A 25,247-nucleotide genomic window follows, 5' to 3' on the forward strand; every position below is an offset into this window, starting at 1 on the left:
CTGAGACGACTGAAAGTTAAGTCGTCTACTATTGTTTGGTTTCAAAAACCAAAGAACCTAGACGACTTACATTTCAGTCTTCATAGGTTAGTTTTGCATTTGACTGGATAATTACAGAAGTTTGACTTCCCCAGACGACTTACATTTCAGTCGTCTGTCGAAAATTAAAATAATAATATTTTTTTAAAAGTAAACGACTTACAATTAAGTAGTCATAGGTTAGTTTTGCAATTGAAAAAAAAAACTTCAAGATTTAATTATACACAGACGACTTATAATTCAGTCATCCACCAGACGACTTACTTGTAAGTCGTCGAAGATTTTTTTCCGAGATTCTGGTCAAACCTCGTAAATCCTGGACGACTTACATTTCAGTCGTCTCGTGGACGACTGAATTATAAGTCGTCTGTATATAATTAAATCTTGAAGTTTTTTTTTTCAATTGCAAAACTAACCTGTGGCGACTTAACTGTAAGTCGTCTACTTTAAAAAAAAAATATTATTATTTTAATTTTCACTAGACGACTGAAATGTAAGTCGTCCAGAAAAGTCAAACTTCTGAAATAATCCAGTCAAATGCAAAACTAACCTATGACGACTGAAATGTAAGTCGTCTAGCTTTTTTGGAGTTTTTTTTTTAACCAAACAATAGTAGACGACTTATTTTTCAGTCGTACGAAATAACAGATTTCAAAGTCAATTGCAAAAATAACCTCTGCGTTGACCAGACGACGTATAGTTTAGTCGTCTGGACAACTTAGATTGAAGTCGTCCGCGTCTTCTCTGCTAGTTTTTAAGTCTTCTACGTTAGTTTTTGAATAACTTGTATTTTTAAGAGTGATAAGTAACTTCAAAATATGTAAAACTCATATTTACAAAATATGTTCTCTCCCTTAGTTTTACTAAATTTGACTAAGTTTTTCAACGCAAACTTATAAAAAAATATGATATGCTTTGACTAGTTACTATTGTTTGTTTCTATCTCTTAAGTATTATTGTTATAGACAATAATGATGACTATTTTTATGAGTTGGAAGAAGGGTTAAATGCTTCTTAAAATATTGTATCAATATGAAGCTACCAACATTCTTGTTTATTAAGATGAGAAAAGGCCATTGGAGTTTATTATTGCATATGAGAGATCCAAAGATAAGAAAAAGACTACTGAAGTCTATTATTTCATTGATTTGTAAATGTGTAAACACATTGTTAGCACATTTAATACATCTTGGAAAACATTATTACTGATTTTACAAAAAATTCACAACTAAAAGAGTAGACATGCAATTCACAAAACAGACCACAAACAAAACTATTATAGATCATTCCTCTACAAAGACAAGCTTGGATTCCACTTGAGTAGACAAGACCAGACGACTTTTAAGAAGTCCAGACGACTTCTAAGAAGTCCAGACGACTTCCAGGAAGTTCAGACGACTTTGTCAGACGACTTACACTTCAGTCGTCCAGACGACTTCCAACATCTCAGACGACTCAAACGATTTACTGGGGCTATATTCGTAAAAATGGCTTCTGTTTTTTTGTTTGGTCACAAGGGGTTGAGCTGTAATTTCACTAGGCTTTTAGGTTAGTTTTGCATTTGATTCAAGTTTGGGTATAGGTTTGGGATTAAAATCAAGTTGTGGGTTAGTTTTGGCAAAAACCCCACAAAATAATCTATATCAGTAAAAAAATAATAATTCTTTTGTAGGATATAAAGGGCCTTTTTAATAATAATTTTAATTTTTATTAAAATAACTTAGAATCAAATTTAAGAAGAATGATATTTATAACACAGCTTAATTTTACCAAAGCTATTACAGTTGAATAATATTTTATCTAATAATGAACCGATAGCCACATTTTTTAATTTAATTTATTAAATTATAAAATAATTCAATAAAAAAATTAAAACTAATTAATTTTTAAAATAAATTTAATTTTTAAAATTTAGTCAATACCAAAAAATTATGTATAAATTTAGTTGTATTAATGTACCTTTTAATAATTTTAGCTAGATTATGTATAAATATAGTAAAATTATAAAGTAAAGTATATATAACTTATGTTTAAACACAGAATTAAAATTTTAAGTTTATGTTTAAACATAAAATTATATTTTTTTTTGCTGTTTTAAAAAAAAGAAAAAAGCTTATGTGTGTTTTGGTAATGATATTATATTTTTTATTTCCAGAATAAATATTTTACTATTGATAATATTTTCATTTCATTATTTTGTAAACAAAAGCCAAAAACTAAAAACTAAAATCTAAAATCACCAATCATGTTTTTCAAAAAACTAAAATCTAATGCAAAATCAAAAACCAAAAACCAAAATTTAAAATCCAAAAACCAAAAACTAAAAACCAAAAACCAAAATCCAAAAACTAGAAACCAAACAAACAATCATCACCTATGTCGTTTTGTTCTTCTTTCTTTTGTCAACTGTTCTTCTTTTTCAGAAATCTTTTTACTCTTCATCATCAATTGAGGATAAAAAAATTTATTCTGCATTTCCAAGTTATATGACATAGTAACCGATTGGGGTAGATATTTTCTGAGTTATATGACATAAAGCATATAAAGAGATCATATGACATTAATTTCTAGATTGAGGAGAATATATAAATCCCTGCAGGACCAGAACCTGATAGTAACATCCGCTTACGGAACCAATCAAGCGTCCTAGACTGCGCCAATTTTATAGTTCCTTGTGACAGTACATGGAGATTGGTAAGTTAGTATTTGCTGCTCTTCTTTCTCTATGCATCATGTAAAATGTTTTATTCTTCTGATAATAAATTTTATCCCCAATTGATGAAGAGTAAAACGATTTTTGAAGAAGAAGAGAAGTTGACAAAAAGAAAAAGAAAAAAAAAACGATGTAGTATTATGTTTTTATCAACCCAAATTAAACAGTCTCTCCACCTATCATAATCCAAGTTAAATTTTAAATAACACCGTTTACGGTTTTAGGGAAATTAATTTAAAATCGATAGTTTGTGTATGTAATTCAAAAAATAGAGTTGTTCATGTGGTTTTTGGCATGTCGTAAAAGTTCGTGTGTAAAATAGCCGGGAACAATTAGTTCATATGTAAATAAGTCATTTTTCCATTGTTCATGTGGTTTTTGGCATGGCTTAAAAGTTCATGTATGAAAAAGTCGGGAACAACTAGTTCATAGGGGAATAAGCCATTTTCCCGTCGATTTCATCCTCTATTTTCTCAAATTATAAAAACTGGAGTCTTTTTTCACGCTACGCGCGGAAAATCGGTTTAAATATATTATGTTTAGGATTTAAATCTTTAAATAATATTAAGAATTTATTTGATATGTTTAATTAAGTTTTGTTTCAATGTTGATATTGAATAAAATATGTGAAAGATAATTGTGTGTTGACTCTTTTAATATTTGGCGTTAATTGTGATAGAAAATAGTACTCGTTTGAACTAATTTGGGCCCGTAATTAAAACTAAAAAATTGTAGTTGCATGCTTTTAACGTGAAACTCATGCAGATGTTAATTACATGATGTCTATTATTAAATATATGAGAGCAAAGTTTATTTGATATTATAACGTACTACTATAAAGGTTTTAAAAAGCAAATTGTTTCCAAAATAAATGCAAAAGTATGAAATAAGCAATTTGAGAAAGAAGAGTCAAACATAACCAAAAATACTGGAAAATGAAAACAAATAAGTTTATTGAACCATGCAGTCTTCGCAAAGATGAGAAGCAGATCTAGTTTCCATCCTTGGAACGTTTAGAGTTGCCATTCTCAATACCATCACCCATCCTTTTCAGCCCTACAACTGCACAAGCTTGAGGGATTTTGGATGGCTTAGAAGCATCATCCCCAGTCGCTAGTATCTCATTTACTGGAGCCAATAATTGGATCTGCTATTGGTTCTGGTATAGATCGTGGAGCAGATGGAGACAAGACTTTCGTAACGGTTATCACTCATGTCCTACCAGATAGATTGTGCTCAGTCATCTTTACATTGAACTTGTGTGTTTATCCTATGGTGTTGAGCAGAGCTTGCGGAACAGGCACCTCAAAACCATCTTCTTTATTTCCATTGCCCTGAAATGTGTAAAAATTGTTGTCGGCTATTATGTAATTTTTCATAGCTATTTTGTAGTGTTGTAAAATATTTTATAATGACATAAATATAATGCTGTAATTTAAAATAAAATAGTTAAAATTAAATAATTAAAATTAATTAATAAAATTAATTAATAAAAAAATTTATTTATAAAAAACGAAAATTAATTTTAATTAAAAATGAAATTTTATTTATTAATTAAAATTAGATTACAATTAAGTATAAAACTAAACCAGGATAAAAAAAAATTAATAAACCAGAATACATTAAACCAAAAACTAAAACATATTAAACCAATACCTAACTAAACCAAACCTAATAAACCAAAACCTAAACCTAATTTACGCCGCCGTCGTGATCTTCCGACTCCATCCTCCTCGCATCTCTGTCTTCTCTGCCTTTCTCTTCTTCTTCTTCTTCTTCTTCTTGCTCGGCTCCACTACCACCACCACCGCTACCTTCCTTTGACATCTCCACACCACACCACTGCTTCTTCAGATCCTGCTTTTCGTTTCTCTACAGAAGAATCAAAACACAAAACAATCAGAAAATAAAACTGATGAGAAACCAATACATAGCAAATGGAACACGATACAGAGACCGAAGGTGCGAGTCCGATAGATGCAGACACGGCGTGGTTCATTGGAGTAGGGAGGAGCGGAAGGAGATGTGAAGAGGGAGATAGATATTGGCCGGATTCATCTCGGCAGAGCTAGATCTGGTGGTGGTGGGCCTTGTGTTCATCGTCGTCATCTTATTCATCCAGTCATGAGCTTCGTCGTTTTCCTCTAAAGTCGTGACCTTCGACTGTTTTCTTCTTCCAGCCAAGCTTTTTGTTCATGGAATGATAAAGAAGTAGACGAAATTGATGAGAGATTGAATTTTTTTTTTTACATGTTTCCATGGAAAGATTAAGAGATTGGGTGAGAATCTATGGAGAGAAGATGAGTTTCGGAGAAAAAAAATAAAGGAAAAGCGAAAAGCAAAGTGTCGTTAGAGAGAGAGAGAGAGAGAGAGAGAGAGAGTATGGTCAGATGTGGTCCATTGGATTAAATCCAATCCAACGGTAAAGATTGTGATCCGGGTAGATTGATATTAAATTCATTTTTTTATGGAATTTATTCTCATTCACTAAAAACTAAGGAAAGGTAAAATAAGAAGCCCAGAACAAAAGACGAAGCCCAAAATCAAATAGAAACAGATGAAATGGATGATTGCTGCAATATGAGCGGCTGATTTTCTGATCCGACGTGGCATAGCTTAGAAGGCTTGTTATTCTCCTTTTAATAGAGTCAGATTTCAAGTGGTAGCATCAGAAGAGTTTCTAAATTGGGCCTTCAAAATATTTTTCTTGATATGGGCTCTAACACACAAAAATTAGACCCTCAAAATATAATTTATATATATATATATATATATATATATATATATATATATTTTGATTAAAGCATAGGCCCATATCCGTGTTATGTGACCAGGATAATTGTGACTTAGTTTCGCGCAGCAGGTCGATCGAACATGAAACGTGTTGGCGTCTCAATCCCGTCTCCTTACCACTCGACCACAATCACCCGGTCTATAATTTATATTTTGTTAAGACTTTTACTAAACTTTTACATTATAGAATTTAATATGATTTTATAATAAAAAATAAAAATACATATGAAAAAACTTGTGCCCTTACACCAAAAAAAACTTTACTAAAATTCACACCAAAAAAAACTTTACTAAATTTATAATATATTTATTTCTTATGTTCACACTCACGGCGTAATCGTAGACCGATAACCTAGTTTAAAGAGGTTGCGGCTGTAACTTCCGCCACCGGAATTCAAAGTTGTGAAAGACTATTTATAATGTTTGGGTTTCCAGTAAAGAGGTGAAAACATTTTTTTACCAAAAAAACCTACTTTAAAGGATAAATACAATTAATTATTTGAAATGACATGATACTATTGATTTCAAACTAGATTTTATAGAAGAATTAATTGTACTATAATTACGAACTAGTTTCACGAATTTTACTAATCATGTGATTATTTTAGTTTGTTTAACTGAACTGTATAAATTCGGAGAGACAAAGTTTAGAGCATCTTTAACCCAGATCTATATTTGTTTTTATATTAACATTTAAAAGCAAAACTACTCTTAACTTTATTCTATTTTTTTCTTCCAAAATAAAAAGTGTTATATTTTTTTTATTTATAGATAAAAGATGATACTTTCTCCGTTTCAAAATAGATGATGTTTGATAAAGTTTTTGATGTTTCAAAATAGATAATGTTTTGATATATTTATATTAATTTTAGTTTTATTGAAAAGTGTGTAACCAATGATGTTTTATACTTATTTTTAAGGATTGACCGAATTAATTTTGGTTTATATTTTTAATATTACTTTTTAGGAAAGAGAGTATTTTGGAACTGAGAGACTATTTTTTATACTTTATTCTGTATTTAGAAATTGATATTTTTAAAAAATACATTAGAACATATTTTATTTCTAGTAAAAAAAAATTATATTTTAAAGAAGAAAATAACAAAAAAAAATAATTAAGAAAAATAATAAAACACAGTGGAGATGATATTAGAGTAACGACAATTGTATTTAGGTCTTGGCTTCGAGCATTGACTGTGATCCAATACTCTCCTCCTTTGTATTTTTGCTTATGTGACAAACTATCGACGCGACGACGACCAAGACTCATTGTAGTCTTCTTCCAAAGTCATCGATCTTTCTCTACATAATAGAACAAATCTGTCCTTTTGGATCTCTCGTTTATTTAAAGTTTATATCCAGCTGGTTTTGAAAACATGCATGCTCAAGTAAATTAGTTCTTTTTCAAAAAAAAAAAAAAAAAAAAGTAAATTAGTTCTCTACCTTTTTTTTTTTAAAAAAAATAGCTTTCTATGACTTTTCTACTTTCACCCAAGTTATACTCCATCTGTTTTATACTAAGATTGTTTTAGTTTTTAAAATTTATTTCATTATAATTATTGTTTTATATTTTCAATGAAAATATTAATTATTTTTTCAATTTTACTTGTATTATCTTAACTCATTTATTAACATAGTCAAACAAAATAATGTATTATTTAGACACACACAAAAATTAATATGTATGAAATATTTTTAAACATCATCACTTAATATGAAACAGATACAACACTTAATCTGAAACAAATGAAATATAATATTTCTCTGATTTTCGATCTAACAAAATCAAACCAAATAATGTATTATTTAGACACACAAGAAAATTAATAAGTATGATTTTTTTTTAAACATCATCACTTAATATGAAACAGATACAACACTTAATCTGAAACATATGGAATAATATTTCTCTGTTTTCGATCCCCGGTTTACTTTTGTCTCATATTTTTTCCTCTTTGTTGATTATTCGTCTTAAGACTCTTAACTAAGCCAACAAAAAAATCATTCTATTTTCTCAAAAAAAAAATATAATATCTTTTCTCATTTATTCTTACTCAAATTATAACGTTACAAGGAAAACAAAAATAATTGGCGGTCATAGATTCGAGTAGTAGTAATGTAATAACCAATGGGTAATAACTAGTTATTTTAATTTGCTTGCTTATGAATTTCGTTAGATTCAAGGCCAATTCAGCTGCTCCCATTCCCAGATTGGTTCAGTTAAACCATCCACCATGTCTGTGTCCACAGAGAGATCAACATGTTCTCCTCCTGACATGGAAATTTCTGGTGACGTTCCCACAATAAATGATGTCTCAGCAACTGCAGCATCATTTGTAAGCATTATCCCTGTCTGAAGAACTCCCACTGGGCGTCTATCAAAAGCTCTTGAGCTTCCTGATGTTATGTAGACACGACATAAACTGAATTCATGTCTCAACTACATTTAAAAAAGAAATATTAATGAGTTTCTAACACTTTGTATCAAGAATCGTATTAAAAAAAACTTTATACATGCAACCTTAGGGATTGTGGAAACGTTGTCTCTATCGTCAAGGGCTTTGTACTCATTCATCTTCCATTTTGTTTTTCCTCCTGTTGGTGCTTTTCCGGTGTAGAAAACCATAGTTTTCTTGACTCCAATCATTCTGTTATCCTTGGAAAAGACTGGACCAGGTGATCCAGTTGCTTTCCAATACCCAGAACCAGTGGTTCTGCTCGGCCTGCCTCCTCTTGCTTCGCGCTCTTGTCTTGGCACAAAGAAGAACCATTGCTCAGCATCTCCTCGACATCTCTCTCCCGCAAGATCTGCAAACCCCCACAAAGAGGGTACGTTCCACAGACCACACACACAATCATTATCACGAGTTTTTATTATTTATATTCCATAGGATGTTCAATCATAATAAATCAAATATATCTGAATTAAACAGTACGTAAGACCGCGGTGACAAAAAAAAAAACAGTACGTAGAACCTTAATCTAAAAACCAAACAGCGTACTCTTACCATTACGATTAATGATTTTTTATTTATCTCATATCTGAACCCGGAAAAATACACACAGAAGGAACCTTGGTTTACTTTGAAAACTAAAGATATATTTAACCAAAAACTATTTTTCTGAAACAAGAAAACTGAGTAGCCTGAACCGAAGAATGGCAAATATATATACAACACTAAAATAAAGAAGTCTACGTGCTACAAAACCTAACTTGTTTTATGCCGTTATGACTCAAGAAGTAATATTACGCCATAATGGAGGTTGAAGCTACATTTTCTAGTGAGGGTAGCGTACCTGGAAGATGACTAGGTTCGACCTCAAAGACATCTAGAACGGGAATGACACGGTGCATTGAGTCACCACTCCTTCCTTCGAGCTGGTTTCGTAGGTAGAACACAACCAGTTCGTCTTCCGTGGGATAGAAGCGAAACCCAGTTGTAAGGTCCTCCTCCATTTTTGTATGTGATAAAATAGACTTGCTACAAAAGGAAACCTCTGTATTGTAAATATGTTATGACAAATCTATCTGCTTCTTAAATATAGAACTCATAGACATTAAAGAAGGTGTTGAAGTAGTAGAGATTGGTTTCTCCGAGTGAAATGAGAAAAGTTCTACGCGTTTTAAGGTTTCTTTTATACTATATTTATTATTCCATTTTGTCGGATATTGTGAAAGACAAGGATGTTCTTGTGTGTGTGTGTATCCGATTACTTTCGTTGTAATGTGTGTTTACTGTTTAGTAAGCTTTTTACGAGCCACGTACGCCAATTGAACGAGTCAAGCCTCGTCTTGGTGTCAAATTTCCGTCTCTTTTCTTACACCAAAAAACAAAAATCGTCTCTTTTCCCTGACTTTTCTATATTTTCAATCCAGCTTGCCAATTTTATAATATAGTTATGTTTCTTTTAAGCAAATTCAAATTACTCGTACTTTATAGGTTTAATTCTGTTTCTAATTCCTAGTTTTATAGAAGACAATTTTCTTTGTCAAGATGTTCGTCATATGTAATCCCTTATATATTGAGAAACATTACATCATTGTTTTGTAGTCACGTGTCATTATGAAAATAAAATTCAGAATTCTTACAGAAATAGGTTGGTCCATCTTAACTTATATTATACTTTTTACTAAACTAACTATTAAATTGATAAATAATATACAGAAGAATATTCTCACACTTTACTTAAATAAAAGCTACAGAATTGTCTAATATGATTAACGTATATATGACAATTAATGATTATGAATAATAAATATTTGATAACAATTTTTGTATCTTAGCTTTTTTTTGTGTAATTTTATATTATTAAAAAATATTAAACAACTACATTAATCATATAATAAAAAATGTACGATGTTAAAAAATTCAATTTTGGGAGGTATATAGTAAAATTCCCATTGACAGCTAGTATTGTGAAATTAAAGTTTGTGTAACAATTTTTGTCATAGTTACAGATGGCACATTTTTTTCCTTTTTTCTTCGTCTGTGCAAATAGTCAAATACACGTTATTTATTTATATAAACATTAAGGCAATTTTGTTTGGATTTTTCTTACTTATGATCGATCTTGCCAAAATAGATTGAATCTTCTAATCTATATATAAGCAGGCCTTTTCCCGGGATAGTGAACTTACAAAAGGAAAACATTGATCAGCTTTGTGATACCCTAGTCAACTGATATTTTAAATACTCTCTCCGTTTCTAAATAGATGATGTTTTAGGGAGTTTTCGATGTTTCAAAATAGATGATATTTTCATATATCAATGCACTTTTCAACTTTATCAAAAACTGTGTAACCAATGATATTGTGTAGTATGTATGAGGCCTGAGACTTATTATCCGAGATCCGGATTCGATCCGAGATCCGCTCCGGATCCGCTCCGAAAATAGGATATCCGGGGTGCCCGGATCCGAATCCGGATAGTAAAATCTTGGATCCGTGCAAACCGAATCCGGATCCGGATATCGTAATTTTTAGGTCCGGATATCCGGATCCGGATCCGTATTTTTAAAATACATTAAATTTTTAAATTTTATTAATATTTATATTTGATATATTAATATTTATACATGAATTAATCTTATAATATTATATTTTAGTTTTACAATATTATAAACATATATAAATATATTTATAAATATTTAATTTATGTATTATATTAAAAAAATTAGTATTTTTTGTTAAAAAAATTAATATTTTTTGTTAGAAAATTAATATTTTTTGTTAAAAAATTATTTTTAATTATTTTGACGGATCCGGATCCGGATCCGGATATCCGCGGATAATAGAATATCCGGATATCCGCGGATAATAGAATATCGAGACGGATATCCGAAACCCGGATATCCGGAAACCACGAATCCGGATCCGGATATTAAATCCACGGATCCGAATCCGGATACTCTAAATTTTCCGGATATCCGGATCCGTCCCAGAGCTAGTATGTATTGTGATTGGTTGAATAACTTTTAATTTATATTTTAATAATACTTTTAAGATAAAAACAAGTTTTTTAATAGTCGTGCACAATGCTAAAATTTCATGTATTTTGAAACAGAAGGGAGTATAAAACACTAGTTAGATAACGATTCAGTGCTTAGAGATGGGAATTTGTGCCACTGTACGTAAATCAAGGACCAGTTCGGAGAATTGGGGATACTATGATGAGTTTCATGTCCATGACTAGTATAGAACAGTTTCATCTCCTAAACTTAATTGGGCAGATATATAAATTAGGGGTTACCTACCTAAGTCCTAACCCGTCATTAAGGGTTTGTAATCTAAAATTATATATATAAAACAGAGAGATGAACCAATACGGAAACTAAACACCATCATGGGTTGTTAGGTGAAACTTGAAAGTGTGTCCACATCAATAACTCGTTTTAAGTATGTTGCGATCTTAATTAATCTTAACCTATATACTTGAAAAATGGGCCACCCGAGACTCTTTCCTGAAGAAATGAGTGGCTTCGGTACTTTAAAACCTTTTGAGTTCGGTTCGATTCTGTTTAAGTTTTGAATTTTTTTAGGACTGCAAATTAAAATCTTATGCGGAATTAAAAATTTTAGTTTGGATTAGGTTCGAATTTTTGCGGGTTCAGTTTGTTCCTATACCCGTTTAAATTATGTAAACAAATTAAAAATCCAAATATAATTTCAAAGTCTCAAAATTCAAAAGTAATAATAATTCACGGCATATAAATTTGAATAATGTATGTTAAATATTTTGAGTAGAGAACTAGTAGGTATTTGAGATATTTTTGATATTTTGAGTATTTTGAATATTTTTGGATAAATTAAATCTATATAGCATTAGATATATTTAAATATTTGATAGTAGTTCCGATATTTTTGGATACTCAAAATATTTTGGGTTATATAGGACTTGGAACAAATTCTAAAGAAATACCATTTTGAATCTATTCGGATATGTTACGAGCTAAAAACTTTCGGGTTTGGTACAACCTTTTTAAATTAGATTCGGTTCAGTTTTTCGAATCCACGGTATTGTGCTTATCCTTAGTTTAAGATGGTTCATTATAAATATCAAACTCAACTACTCAAGTTATTTGATAAACTTAGTTGAGGAGCGTTGATTCAGCTCAACGATGTGGGACTTTCGCGTTCTTTCGCCTTCGGTGATAAAAGAAAGGGCAAATCTTCAAAATAGCATATTTCTAAGTTTATGTCACAAAAATAGCCCTTAAAAACTAAAATGACCAAAATAGCATTTTATCTTTTGAAAAATTTAAATTTTTTTTATTTTTCAAAATTTGAAATCTTATCCCAAAACCCCACTCCCCAACTCTAAACCCTAAAACCTAAACTCTAAACCCGAAACCCTAAACTCTAAACCTTAAACCCTAAATCTTAAACCCCACCCTTAACTCTAAACTCTAAACCCTAAACCCCGCCCCTAAACTCTAAACTCTAAACCCTAAACCCTAAACCCTAAACCCTAAATCATAAATCCTAAACTCCACCCCTTAACTCTAAACCCTAATGTCTAAATTAATTTACCATTCGGGTATAAGTGTATATTTATCTCTTTTGATAAAACATTAAGTGATATTTTGATCATTTTTATTCCTAGAAGTTATATTTGTGACAAAAACTTTTTTAGTGCTATCCTAGTCATTTTCTCTAAAAGAAAACACAAGATTATTTTCTCCGTAACAAAAACAAAGAAAAGAAAAGAAAAGAAAATAACAATACTCCGTTTGTGTTTCAAAACAAAAAGAACAATATTCCGTTATGAATTATTTATTGGGTGGAAAATTTTCCAAATAATTTGCGTGCTCGTGGGGTTTTGCAATACCGAATTTGCATTAAAGTTGTCAAACAAGTTGCGTGAGCAGTAAAAGTGACAAGAAAATAAGGTTAAGAAGACTTGACATGTAAGTAACTAGATTAATAGTCCAATCGAACATTGAATAAGTTGATTCATCACGATCGTCGAAGAAAGTTATAATCACCCATGCAAAGAAAATAATTATGCCTGAAATTTATTTAAAAATTTGAGAGGAGCACGGAGTAATTTATTTTTCATTTTATGAAAATACATGTCAAAGAAGAGTTTAGGAGTGATTAATTTTTCTTATAACGACTTGCTAATAATATATTGTGCCATTTCGTTTGTAGATTTATAACGATTCCCCATCAAATTAAAATCTAGTTAGCGCATATGCATATACTTTTCAATTATATATATAAGGGAGTGATTATTAAGGCCATATATATTTTTGACTCATATATAATAAATAATAAATAATTGTAATCATAAGATAGTAAGTGTTGCCCATTTCCCCCACTAATTAAGTTGGTTCCAGAGAAAAAAAATACTCCGTATAAATTGGGTCAAGAGATAGTATAATGTGTTTCACGTGGGGAACGAAGACCTATTCCCGTGAAGGCTACAAGGTGACCATTGTGATTAGAGTTTTTTTTTCATGTAAACGAGATTCTTCATGTCATGCGTAGGGCCGTGTGGGTGTACATTTTGCAATAGTTGTATTCACAACACTCTCCAAAGGGTAGACTACTATGGAGTAAAAATTTAACCTTCATAGTTCCTTACGACCCAAGCCGCACCTCCAATCTTCTTTTTGCTATCCCAAGAGATACCAACGTTGCATTTGATCCAATACCAAGTCGAGGGAGTCCACATACAATTTTTTCTTTTCTTCTGGGCCGGCATGTGTTATAGTGCTGGGTTCAAACATTTTCAATAAACACTTCACTTAATTGTTCTTCACTTAGGTTTTTGAGTTCAACTATGGAACCAAATTGTGTTCAGTTTCTTGAGAACAAGACATTGCTTGCCACTGGCGCTTCCGGTTTCCTCGCTAATGATTAATAGTCCAATCGAACATTGAATAAGTTGATTCATCACGATCGTCGAAGAAAGTTATAATCACCCATGCAAAGAAAATAATTATGCCTGAAATTTATTTAAAAATTTGAGAGGAGCACGGAGTAATTTATTTTTCATTTTATGAAAATACATGTCAAAGAAGAGTTTAGGAGTGATTAATTTTTCTTATAACGACTTGCTAATAATATATTGTGCCATTTCGTTTGTAGATTTATAACGATTCCCCATCAAATTAAAATCTAGTTAGCGCATATGCATATACTTTTCAATTATATATATAAGGGAGTGATTATTAAGGCCATATATATTTTTGACTCATATATAATAAATAATAAATAATTGTAATCATAAGATAGTAAGTGTTGCCCATTTCCCCCACTAATTAAGTTGGTTCCAGAGAAAAAAAATACTCCGTATAAATTGGGTCAAGAGATAGTATAATGTGTTTCACGTGGGGAACGAAGACCTATTCCCGTGAAGGCTACAAGGTGACCATTGTGATTAGAGTTTTTTTTTCATGTAAACGAGATTCTTCATGTCATGCGTAGGGCCGTGTGGGTGTACATTTTGCAATAGTTGTATTCACAACACTCTCCAAAGGGTAGACTACTATGGAGTAAAAATTTAACCTTCATAGTTCCTTACGACCCAAGCCGCACCTCCAATCTTCTCTTTGCTATCCCAAGAGATACCAACGTTGCATTTGATCCAATACCAAGTCGAGGGAGTCCACATACAATTTTTTCTTTTCTTCTGGGCCGGCATGTGTTATAGTGCTGGGTTCAAACATTTTCAATAAACACTTCACTTAATTGTTCTTCACTTAGGTTTTTGAGTTCAACTATGGAACCAAATTGTGTTCAGTTTCTTGAGAACAAGACATTGCTTGCCACTGGCGCTTCCGGTTTCCTCGCTAATGGTAATTCTTTGTTCAGTATTCTCCGTAGCTCCTGTATGCAAGAAATCAACCGACTAAACATTGGAGCAACATTATTTATAATAATTCCACTCGTGTAATTCGTAAATAATTTTAAGATACAAAGATAATTGTGCCACGGATATCAGATTTATTGATAAACAATATTATTTAACAAAATAACAAATGGTAAAAAAGTAACGAATAAAATAGCTGATACAGTACAAAAATGAGATTGGTTGCACTCAGAACCAACATTAAGGAAGGTAGGTACCTTTCAAACATGCGCTTATCAGAAATAAAAGCAAGTTTCCATTAGAGAGATCTCTTTTTTTGGTCGCTAACTACTACATCTACTAAATTTTGCTTTTAATATGAGAAGAAAAGTTTTGTAGGAATTGAGTTTTTGATAAAGGAGTAATTGAAGGTAGTTGTTAGTTGGTTGTTGTTGATGATGAAGTTGTTGCAAATAGGAAGCATGGGCAATTAGTTGATTAACTCGAACAAGATCTGAATATAAAAAAGATTTTTAATAGCAAGAAGATTTCGAACCACCATTGAGAAAGCGATAGAGAAACTAGCATATATCGAAAGGCATTATTCTTCGATAATATAAGCCTAGCTAGGATAAGACCCGCGCCTTGCACGGAATTAAGTTATTATTTTTATTATATTTTGGAGAATGAAACAATAGTTTGGCTTCATTTGGATTAGGGGTGTTCAATCCAGATATCGGGTTGGTTTCGATTCGGTTCGGTTTTTTCGGTATTTTGGTTAGTAAAATATAACTACTATTCTAAATCCATATTTACTTTGACTTTAGTCTTTCACATACTTTTGAAAGATTTCAACTGGACAACTAAATTGATCAGCCAATCTTGTTGCTTTAAATCATTAGTATATATATATATATATTATTTAGTTTGAATATTTATTAAATAAAAATTCATATGCGTTGTATTTTATGATCATTTGTAACTTATTATAACAAAAAAATAATCTATTGATCACAAAATTTTCAGAGTGAGAATCTTCAAATTTCTAATAATATATAGACGTTTTGAAAAATTCAAAATATAACATATAAGAAAAAATATAAATGTTTTTATTATATATTTAATGTGATTTTTAATATCTTTTAATAATATAAAATTAAAAAAAGAACTAAGATACCAAAATTGTTATCAAATATTTATTATTCATAATAATTAATTTTCATATATACGTTAATCATATTAGGTAATTTCGTAGCTTCTAATTAAGGAAAGTGCAAAAACAATATTTGGTAGATTATTTATCAATTCGAATATTCGATAGTTAGTTTAATAAAAAACTAGATTTTGACCCGCGCTTTCAAAGTGCGGGTTTATTTTTGTTTTTTTTTTCAATTGACAAATATTTAGTAAATGTCACATTTTCATATATTTGTGTTTTATTTTATAAAAGACTTAAAAATTTTATCTTTATTTATCGTATTTCATTTTAAATGACTATTTATGTTAAAAAAATTAAACTTTATTTTTTTAATGAATTAAGTTGGTATAACTCTGATAAATTAATTTTATTATGGGGTTAATATTTTAATTAAAAAATTATATACTTTTAATAAAGATTTATACTTTTCAATAAAAAAATTCAATTATTTTTATGAATGCTTAAATTATATTAAGAAAAGAAAAAATAATAATTAAGAATAGTTGAAAAAAAATTATTTGAACTTGGACTCAATGGTCCAAAGGAAAAAAAAAGGTGAGAATTGAATCTGATTTTTTAATAGGCCCAAATGGCCCCAGAGAGATTTGATTTGGGCCGGATCCATAAATAATGACCCAATATAGATTTGTTATTAATATTACTTAATTGCCCTTAATGAAACATGCAATGTTAGGGAAGGAAACATGCCCCTAAGGTAATTATGACAATAGGATCCTGCTTTAATAGTATAGATATAATGTAAGTTAAGATGGACCAACCTATTTTTTTAAGAATAGTATATTTTATATAGTCATTTATTAAATGAGATTTTATAATCATACACTTCTATGATCATTCATATCGTTTTATAACTGAATATTTAAATCATCGATAACAAAATTTTCAATGTGAAATCTTTAATAAGTTTATAATTTATAAATGTTTTTGAAAATTCATTGAAAATTTTAATATTAAAATATTTATGTAATCTTATGGTATATAGTTTAATCTCTATATATATATATATATATATATGTTTTATTATTAAATGATATTTTTTACTCATATGGTTTTAAAATCATGTGTATCTTCTTATAATATTAAATAAAAGTTCATATTAATACAATTTTATGATCATTTGTAACTTATTATGACAAAAAAATAATCTATTGATCACAAAATTTTAAGAGTGGTGATCTTCAAATTTCTAATAATTTATAGACGTTTTGAAAAATTTAAAATATAACATATAAAAAAAATATAAATGTTTTTTATTATATATTTAATGTGATTTTTAATATCTTTTAATAATATAAATTTTTTAAAAAGAACTAAGATACAAAAATTGTTATCAAATATTTATTATTCATAATAATTAATTTTCACATATATGTTAATCATATTAGGTAATTTCGTAGATTTTATTTAAGGAAAGTGCAAAACATTTTTTGGTACGTTATTTATCAATTCGATAGTTAGTTTAATAAAAAGTGTAATATAAGTTAAGATGGACCAACCTATTTTTCTAAGAATAGTATATTTTATATAGTTATTTATTAAATAAGAATTTATAATCATACGGTTCTATGATCATTCATATCATTTTATAACAAAATATTTAAATCATCGATAACAAAATTTTCAATCTGAAATCTTTAATAAGTTTATAATTTATAAATGTTCTTGAAAATTCATTGAAACTTTTAATATTAAAATATTTATGTAATCCTATTGTATATAGTGTTTAATCTATATATATATATTTATTTTATTATTAAATGATATTTTTTACTCATATGGTTTTAAAATCATGTGTATCTTCTTATAATAAAAATGTTAAACCATTGATCATTAATTTTTAACATAATAATTTTAATAGTTTTAGTCATTTATTGTCGTTTTTAAAAATTCAAAATATAACATATACGAAAAAATCTAAATTTTACTTTTATAGCTAATTTGATTGTTTAATTTATTTTAATAATATAAAATTAAACAAAAAATGATGGAGGAGATATAAATTGTTATCAAATCTTTATTATTAAAATCATTAATTGTCATATATATATTAGTCATTTATGGTAATTCCGTAGGTTTGATTTAAGGAAAGAAAATAACATATCATATCATTATATCATATAGTTTGACCAACTTATGTATCTAACAACATATAAAAATCGAATGTGGACCTACTTATTTTTCAATTGAATGTAATTGACTACCTAATTAAGTGCCACCTATACATTGGGGTCTATTTTAGTTAATACAAAATTGAGGTTGATTCTTTTCAAATGTTCCTCAATTAATATACAGGGGATGGCATTGCAGATTCTTTAATAATAGTTTCAGTAGGTCTCGATGTTGGCGAATGGAATCGAGTATTACAGGTACATTGATCCTAACATGAGATTCTTGATAGTAAAACCGATCTAAGAATCAATTTTTATTTTATTTTTTGGTATTTAGTTAATTTCAATTTGGAAGCACTCACAGCTGTGAGTACCGCACTGGGTTCGATTTCCCTTGGCCACCCGGAGCACCTTAAGTGGTAAGAAAACGCGGATCCTGCGGACCTCGTAATGATTAGTCTTTGGAACTAGAAAGCCTTTGGGATCATACTACGGTTATAAAAAAAAAGGTGTATTGCATCACGTTTTACTTGTTTAATCCTTTTTATTATTTGAGGAGCATTGATAAAAAATAACATTGGCTTCATGTGTTTATTACATGTGTGCCATTTCTTAGGTGTCATCACCACATGCACTCTCACCTCATTTTTTTAAAAGTCATTTCTCAACTATAATAATTACAAACAAATGCCACTGGTCATTACATTATACTATAAGATTTTCGATCAACATTACACTCGGATTTTTTTTAAAAAAGGGGATTTAACTAAGGCAACATATTATTACCATTCAAAGAGAGACTTTATTGCTTGTTCGAAAACTTGAAAGTGGTTCATTTAAATAAGGCAATAAAATATACGTGTGTTTTAAGTCATTTACGCTTGAGTAAATAATTGATTCTTTGAACTTCGTACAACTAAGTTCTTTACGGTTTGAATTGGTTATTTTAGCTTGATATGCCGATTTGTAATAAAATATCATAACATGTATTGCTGTTCATATCTAATCTTGCAACAAGTAAACCATGTTTATCATAATGTTTTGAAAAATTAATATGAGCTTCAAATCGTTTTATGATCTTTTAGATTCAAGTCATCGAAAATCCCTTTTTTATTCCCAAAACTTAATGCTTCAAATTTAAAAGGAAACACAATTGAATTAATCACGGGATCGAATATATTATAGAAAAGAAAAATGAGAATGTTAACGTATTCAAGGAAACAAAATTCAAAGAATTGAAATACTTACCTTAATCGATCGGAGAATATTTGTGAAATGAAGTTTGCGTGACCAGAACTTGTATAGTATCAGATGGTTTGATCCCTTTTTATTTACAGTAACGTCGTCATTAAGTGTGTCGCTTATGGTGCACTTGTTCATGTTTTCAATGATTTATGGAATTCTATAGATGCAGACATAGTATTATGTGTTTTACAGTGTTGGCAAATTAATTGGGAACAAGGTAATCTATTGTATTTATTGTATATAATAAATCTTTTGGAGCTGATATTATATGTATATCTTGCTAATATTTTTCATCTTTCATAATAAGGCCGACTTAAGAAGGTTACTAACATTGATGGGTTTTCCAAAATTGTCTTCGACCCCACTGGTGTTCCAGAAATTGATGCTTTACGATTGATGTAATACATGTATTCACATATTTTGTTAAATAATGTTTTTAATTTCTCAAGATGATCTATTTGCTATTGCTCATAATAGGATTGGAGAATATTTGTGAAATGAAGTTTGCGTGACCAGAACTTGTATAGTATCAGATGGTTTGATCCCTTTTTTTTACAGTAACGTCGTCATTAAGTGTGTCGCTTATGGTGCACTTGTTCATATTTTCAATGATTTATGGAATTCTATAGATGCAGACATAGTATTATGTGTTTTACAGTGTTGGCAAATTAATTGGGAACAAGGTAATCTATTGTATTTATTGTATATAATAAATCTTTTGGAGCTGATATTATATGTATATCTTGCTAATATTTTTCATCTTTCATAATAAGGCCGACTTAAGAAGGTTACTAACATTGATGGGTTTTCCAAAATTGTCTTCGACCCCACTGGTGTTCCAGAAATTGATGCTTTACGATTGATGTAATACATGCATTCACATATTTTGTTAAATAATGTTTTTAATTTCTCAAGATGATCTCTTTGCTATTGCTCATAATAGGATTGCAAACGAAGACTTCTGAAGACATAATTGACAACAGTTATTTTGTCTCTATTTTTCATTTTCTTTTGTTTTCTGATATATTGTTCCTTTTATATTTTATTAGACTATTGCTTATGTTTCATTTAATCTTATATTTATAATTTACCTTTATGCAAACAAATATACAATTTAATTTTAAAGTCCATCGCATATAAATTTATATTGACATACTAAAATTTTTAGCTATAACCCGTACTTTCTTATATATATTTTTTTTACTATGACTTTAACTTTTATTATGTCTACATATTAAAAGTTATAATACTTTTAAATCTACTCGCTCCGCGCAGGGCGCGGATTATCACCTAGTAGTAGATATTGAATTATATTAGTTGGTGCTATAAATTATATATAAATGTGTTATATATAGTGCTACGTACGGATAGCTAGGATCACACATTCTCAGCAACTAAACATTTCATACTTCCTCTTTGTTCTCCATTCAGGTTTTTGAGTTTCAACTATGGAACCAAGTTGTGTTCAGTTTCTTGAGAATAAGACAGTTCTCGTCACTGGCGCATCCGGTTTTCTTGCTAAAGGTAATAATCTTTATACTCTCATATACCATGATATCTCAGTTGAATATATTTTGAGCATGAACCTGTTTAATAGAAATTATTACCATTTATTTGTCATTAAATATAGTATGTTCATCAATATTTGTAATAGTTTTCGTGGAGCGAGTTCTGAGATTGCAACCAAAGGTGAGGAGGCTTTACCTCCTCGTAAGAGCATCCGACAACAAGGCCGCGAAGCAACGGTTACACAGTGAGGTGTATTTACACACTTATGACCAAACTTTTTCGTTAAATAATCGTACGAGTTTGAATGTTCGGGTCTTGATTACTTCGTAAACAGGTTTTCGAGAAAGATTTATTTAGGGTGTTGAGAAAGAATGTTGGTGATGAATGTCTAAACGCTTTAATATCGGAGAAAGTTGTTCCTATTCCGGGTGACATATCACTAAACAATATGGGAGTGATCAGAGATTCTAATCTCTTACAAGATATGATGCAAGAGATCGACATCATTGTGAATTCTGCTGCCACCACGAGATTCGATGAAAGGTATTACATTTACTTAATCTGTAAAGAAAATGACATAACATATATCTCTTGTTATTGCCTTATTAATTGGGAAAATCACATAAAAAACCTTTAAAGCGTCACTTACTAACACTTTAAATCTTGAACTAACAATTTTAACTTTCAAAGTGATATTTGTATCATAAAAAACCTCCAAAATAAAAAGTTAACATGTTAAACAGGTAAAAATGATGTATTAGTTTTTTTTTTCAAAAAATAATTATTTAATTAAAAAATAAACAAAAAGTTAAATAAAAAATCCGAAAATTAAATAAAAATTGAAAATTTAATAAAAATACAGAAAAACAAAAAAAAGATCAGAAAATTAAATATTTTTTTTCAGAAAAATAAATAAAAATAAAAATAAAAACTAAAAATTCTATATAAATAAGATTAAATACATATGAACTAAATAAAAATTCATAAATTTCAAAAAATTAGAAAATTTAAAAATTCAAAATAGTTTTTTTATTACAAGATTTTTTTTTTTAAAATATATCATATCATCGTTGACAATAAAAATATCAAATATACCACTAGTGACGATAATGGTTTCTAAGATAACCATTAAAAATGATGATTTTTGGCATATCTCCAATGATAGTTTCCGACCATCATCGTTGAAAAGGGAAATTTTTTTTTTGTGAACTTCTGAATTTTGTTCTTCTGTGTTTTAATTTGATCTGATTTATTTTTTTGAATTTCTAATATTTAATTAATTTCTGTTTTTTAAATTTTCTGAATTTTTATTTAATTTATGAGTTTTTATTAAAATTTTCTGATTTTTCTTTAATTTTCTATTTTCATTTTTTTTTTTTTGTTTTAATAATTAAATAATTATTTTTGAGAAAAAACTGACACATCATTATTTTACCTGTTTAGCAGGTCAACTTTTTATTTTGGAGGTTTTTTATGATACAAATGTCATTTTGAAAGTTAAAAGTGTTAGTGAAAAAACTTCAAAGTGTTAGTGAAAAAACTTTAAAGTTTAAAGTACTAGTAAGTGTCACTCTAAAGGTTTTTTATGCGATTTTTTCCTTATTAATTAGCTTTTGTTTTTTGTTTTTGTATGTGAAAAAGATATGATGTTGCTCTTGGGATCAACACATTTGGACCTCTCAATATCCTTAACTTTGCTAAGAAGTGTGCAAAACCACAATTGCTTCTTCATGTATCTACTGGTGAATCATTTAAACCTTTTTATAACCAAATTGATAGATAAGCAGTAATTATGTCTACCAACGTTGTGTAAATATTGTTTTATTTTCTAGCCTATGTTTGTGGGGAAAGATCCGGACTCATACTAGAAAAACCTTTTGCTATGGGAGAAAGTCTAAATGGCAAAAACAAGGTAGATATCGATGCGGAAATGTTATTGGTAGAGCAGAAACTGAAACAACTCAAGAAACTAGGTTATTCAGAAGAAGAAACCAAACAAGCCATGAAAGATCTCGGATTGAAAAGGTTTGTGTACTATTTCAAATGCTAAAATTAGAATCTTATAATATATGAAATAACTTAACTGAGGCTGAGGTATATACTATAAAATCTTAATTAGGGCAAAACTTTATGGATGGCCAAACACATATGTCTTCACGAAAGCAATGGGAGAAATGCTTATTGGCTACTGTAGAAAATCTATGCCTATTGTAATCATACGTCCCACAATTATCACAAGCACTTTCTCTGACCCATTCCCCGGCTGGATTGAAAGTATAAAGTAAGTTATCACTGATCTAATTAATCATTTTTAATTCGATTTTTAAATATTTGTTCATCCAAGTATATTTTTGAGTTTTTCTAATTCAATTTATTTGTGGTTATTGTGTATATATGAAGGACCATAGACAGTGTGATTGTTTCATTTAGAAAGGGACTGCTAAAGTGTTTCCTTGTTGATGATATGGCAGTATGTGATCTTGTAAGCTCACTAAGCATACTACCAATATTGGAAAATGTAAATTAAGATTCTATTATTACTAGCTTGATTCTAACGTGAAAATGCATGTATATATACTACAAGATACCCGTCGATATGGTGGCAAACGCAATGATTGTGACCGCAGCTGAACATTCACGTGAGTCAGGGAGTCATACCATATACCATGTCGGCTCATCTTATCAGAACCCGGTGATGTATAAACAGATATATGAAATTCTAAATCGTTTTTTCCTGGCGAGCCCTCTGCTCGGTCGCAATGGCTTGCCTATTGTCCCAAACGTCAAAATATTTCCCACAATGGCTAGGTTTCGTGTCTACACGAGCCTTCGTTATAAATTACCTTTACAGGTAAACTTATGTAAATTGCACGTACGTACGTGAAATACATTTTTATATGAAGAGCAGTAATTTTAAAATGCATCCTCTCATTCTCATATCTGTTATTTTTTTGTTTTCAGATATTGCGATTACTTAGATTAATTTTTCCATCGCAACTCGGGGAGAAATATGAAGTTCACAATCGTAGATTCAATATAGCGATGAGAATGGTGAAACTTTACAGGCCTTATGTAATCTTCAAAGGCATGTATGTTCAATATGACTCTCACATTTCCTTCAACTTTCCCTTTAACATTAGTTTTCTTCCTTTTCAAAAAAAAAAAACAGTTTTCTTCCATTTTGAATGGTATATAATATTATAGATTTCTTTTAATACATATGATATGTCGTTCCTCCGGAATAATTTATAAAAGACAAATAATAGACGTATTTATTATCAATGAAAGGCTTAAAGATCTTTATAAACTTGTAAGTTAAGATGAATGCTTAATTGTTTTGAAAAGCATAGCAAATATGATTGCAAATCACACTAAATGTTCTATAAAAGCTTTTTAAAGCTTTAGTTTCCAGCTAATTTAGTTTCTTGTTGATGTTATTTTTATGCAGATTTGATGATAGAAACCTGGAAAGATTACGAATCAAGAATGAAGGCACAGAGATAGACAAATTAATCGGCTCCACCAAATGCATTGATTGGGAAGACTACTTCATGAATATACATATCCGTGGCCTCATTACACACGTACTCAAGAAATAAACTTCACATTAGGCCTGGGCGTTCGGGTCTTCGGGTCGGGTTCGGGCCGGTTTTTTTCGGGTCCGGATTTTTTCGGGTCCTAAATATTTAGACCCAATAAGTACTTAGAAATTTTCGGTTCGGGTTCGGGTCGGTTTTTCTCGGGTCCGGGTCGGTTCGGGTCTATAATTAAAATACCCATAAAATATCCGTAATTTTTCGGGTTCATATCGGGTCCGGGTCCGGGTCCGGGTCGGGTTCGGATATTTAGGATCTGAAAAGGACATGATATACCAAATTCCATCAACTTTAGTTGAATATTTGTCATATATATTTAAAATTTTACAAAACAGCTTAAATGAAACTATTAATAATTAAAATAAAACATTTTAAAACTCCAAATTTTACATTTTAAAGCTTTATATTACTTAAAAAATGTTAAAAAATAATAACAAATGTTGTTCACAAAAGATATTTCAACTAAATCATAAAATAATATATATAAAATAGAACACAAAAACATCATAGTTTTAGATATACATGTTTTTAAGTCGGGTACAAATCGGTTTTTATCGGGTCGGGTCTATTCGGGTCGGTTCTTTTCGGGCCCGGGTCTATTCGGGTCGGTTCCTTTTCGGTTTCGGTTCTTTCGGGTAAAAAAAATTTAGACCCAAAAGGTACTTGTACATTTTCGGTCCGGTTCCGGGTCGGATATTTTTGGATCGGTTCCGGTTCCGGTTCGGGTCT

At 29.8% G+C, this 25,247-nt stretch overlaps 2 protein-coding genes and 1 long non-coding RNA gene across 7 annotated transcripts; 1 reads left to right on the forward strand and 2 right to left on the reverse strand.

Annotated features, from left to right (window-relative positions):
* Positions 1-4,275: 4,275 nt before the first annotated feature.
* Positions 4,276-5,185, reverse strand: LOC125584156. Its single transcript, XR_007321146.1, has 2 exons — positions 4,710-5,185; positions 4,276-4,624 (listed from the first exon to the last, which is right to left on the reverse strand). It is a non-coding gene; the product is annotated as an uncharacterized LOC125584156 (long non-coding RNA).
* A 2,374-nt stretch (positions 5,186-7,559) lies between these two features.
* Positions 7,560-9,146, reverse strand: LOC106385152 (NAC domain-containing protein 90). The gene is made up of 3 exons (XM_013825108.3): positions 8,843-9,146; positions 8,067-8,353; positions 7,560-7,985 (listed from the first exon to the last, which is right to left on the reverse strand). Exons 1-3 carry the CDS (start codon positions 9,000-9,002, stop codon positions 7,725-7,727), a joined length of 708 nt encoding a protein of 235 aa, XP_013680562.1. The 5' UTR covers positions 9,003-9,146; the 3' UTR covers positions 7,560-7,724.
* A 9,237-nt stretch (positions 9,147-18,383) lies between these two features.
* On the forward strand, positions 18,384-24,864 carry LOC106386937 (putative fatty acyl-CoA reductase 7). 5 transcript variants are annotated; one of them, XM_048752154.1, is made up of 11 exons: positions 18,384-18,426; positions 20,845-20,937; positions 21,068-21,171; positions 21,257-21,465; positions 22,564-22,664; positions 22,755-22,947; positions 23,042-23,203; positions 23,323-23,404; positions 23,507-23,794; positions 23,884-24,011; positions 24,371-24,864. In XM_048752154.1, the coding sequence occupies exons 2-11, from the start codon at positions 20,862-20,864 to the stop codon at positions 24,519-24,521; spliced, it is 1,494 nt and encodes a 497-aa protein (XP_048608111.1). In that variant the 5' UTR covers positions 18,384-18,426; positions 20,845-20,861; the 3' UTR covers positions 24,522-24,864. The 5 variants fall into 5 exon arrangements, with proteins under 5 accessions (XP_048608111.1, XP_048608110.1, XP_048608112.1 ...); XM_048752153.1 differs by lacking the exon at positions 18,384-18,426 and having other exon boundaries at positions 20,735-20,937; XM_048752155.1 differs by lacking the exon at positions 18,384-18,426 and having other exon boundaries at positions 20,735-20,937; positions 23,884-24,007; positions 24,371-24,723.
* The last annotated feature ends 383 nt before the right edge of the window (positions 24,865-25,247 follow it).

The sequence above is a fragment of the Brassica napus genome, chromosome C3, assembly GCF_020379485.1.
Source record: "Brassica napus cultivar Da-Ae chromosome C3, Da-Ae, whole genome shotgun sequence".
Taxonomy (NCBI): Eukaryota; Viridiplantae; Streptophyta; class Magnoliopsida; order Brassicales; family Brassicaceae; genus Brassica; species Brassica napus.

Excerpts from the sequence above, each read along its gene's own strand:
- LOC106385152 (XM_013825108.3), bottom strand. The coding sequence starts at position 9,002 with ATGGAGGAGGACCTTACAACTGGGTTTCGCTTCTATCCCACGGAAGAC. Across the intron at positions 8,354-8,842 it reads CGAACCTAGTCATCTTCCAG|ATCTTGCGGGAGAGAGATGT; the intron begins GTACGCTACCCT and ends GGGGGTTTGCAG. Across the intron at positions 7,986-8,066 it reads ACGTTTCCACAATCCCTAAG|TTGAGACATGAATTCAGTTT; the intron begins GTTGCATGTATA and ends TTTTAAATGTAG.
- LOC106386937 (XM_048752154.1), top strand. The coding sequence starts at position 20,862 with ATGGAACCAAGTTGTGTTCAGTTTCTTGAGAATAAGACAGTTCTCGTC. Across the intron at positions 21,172-21,256 it reads AGCAACGGTTACACAGTGAG|GTTTTCGAGAAAGATTTATT; the intron begins GTGTATTTACAC and ends CTTCGTAAACAG. Across the intron at positions 23,795-23,883 it reads TAAACTTATGTAAATTGCAC|ATATTGCGATTACTTAGATT; the intron begins GTACGTACGTGA and ends TTTTGTTTTCAG.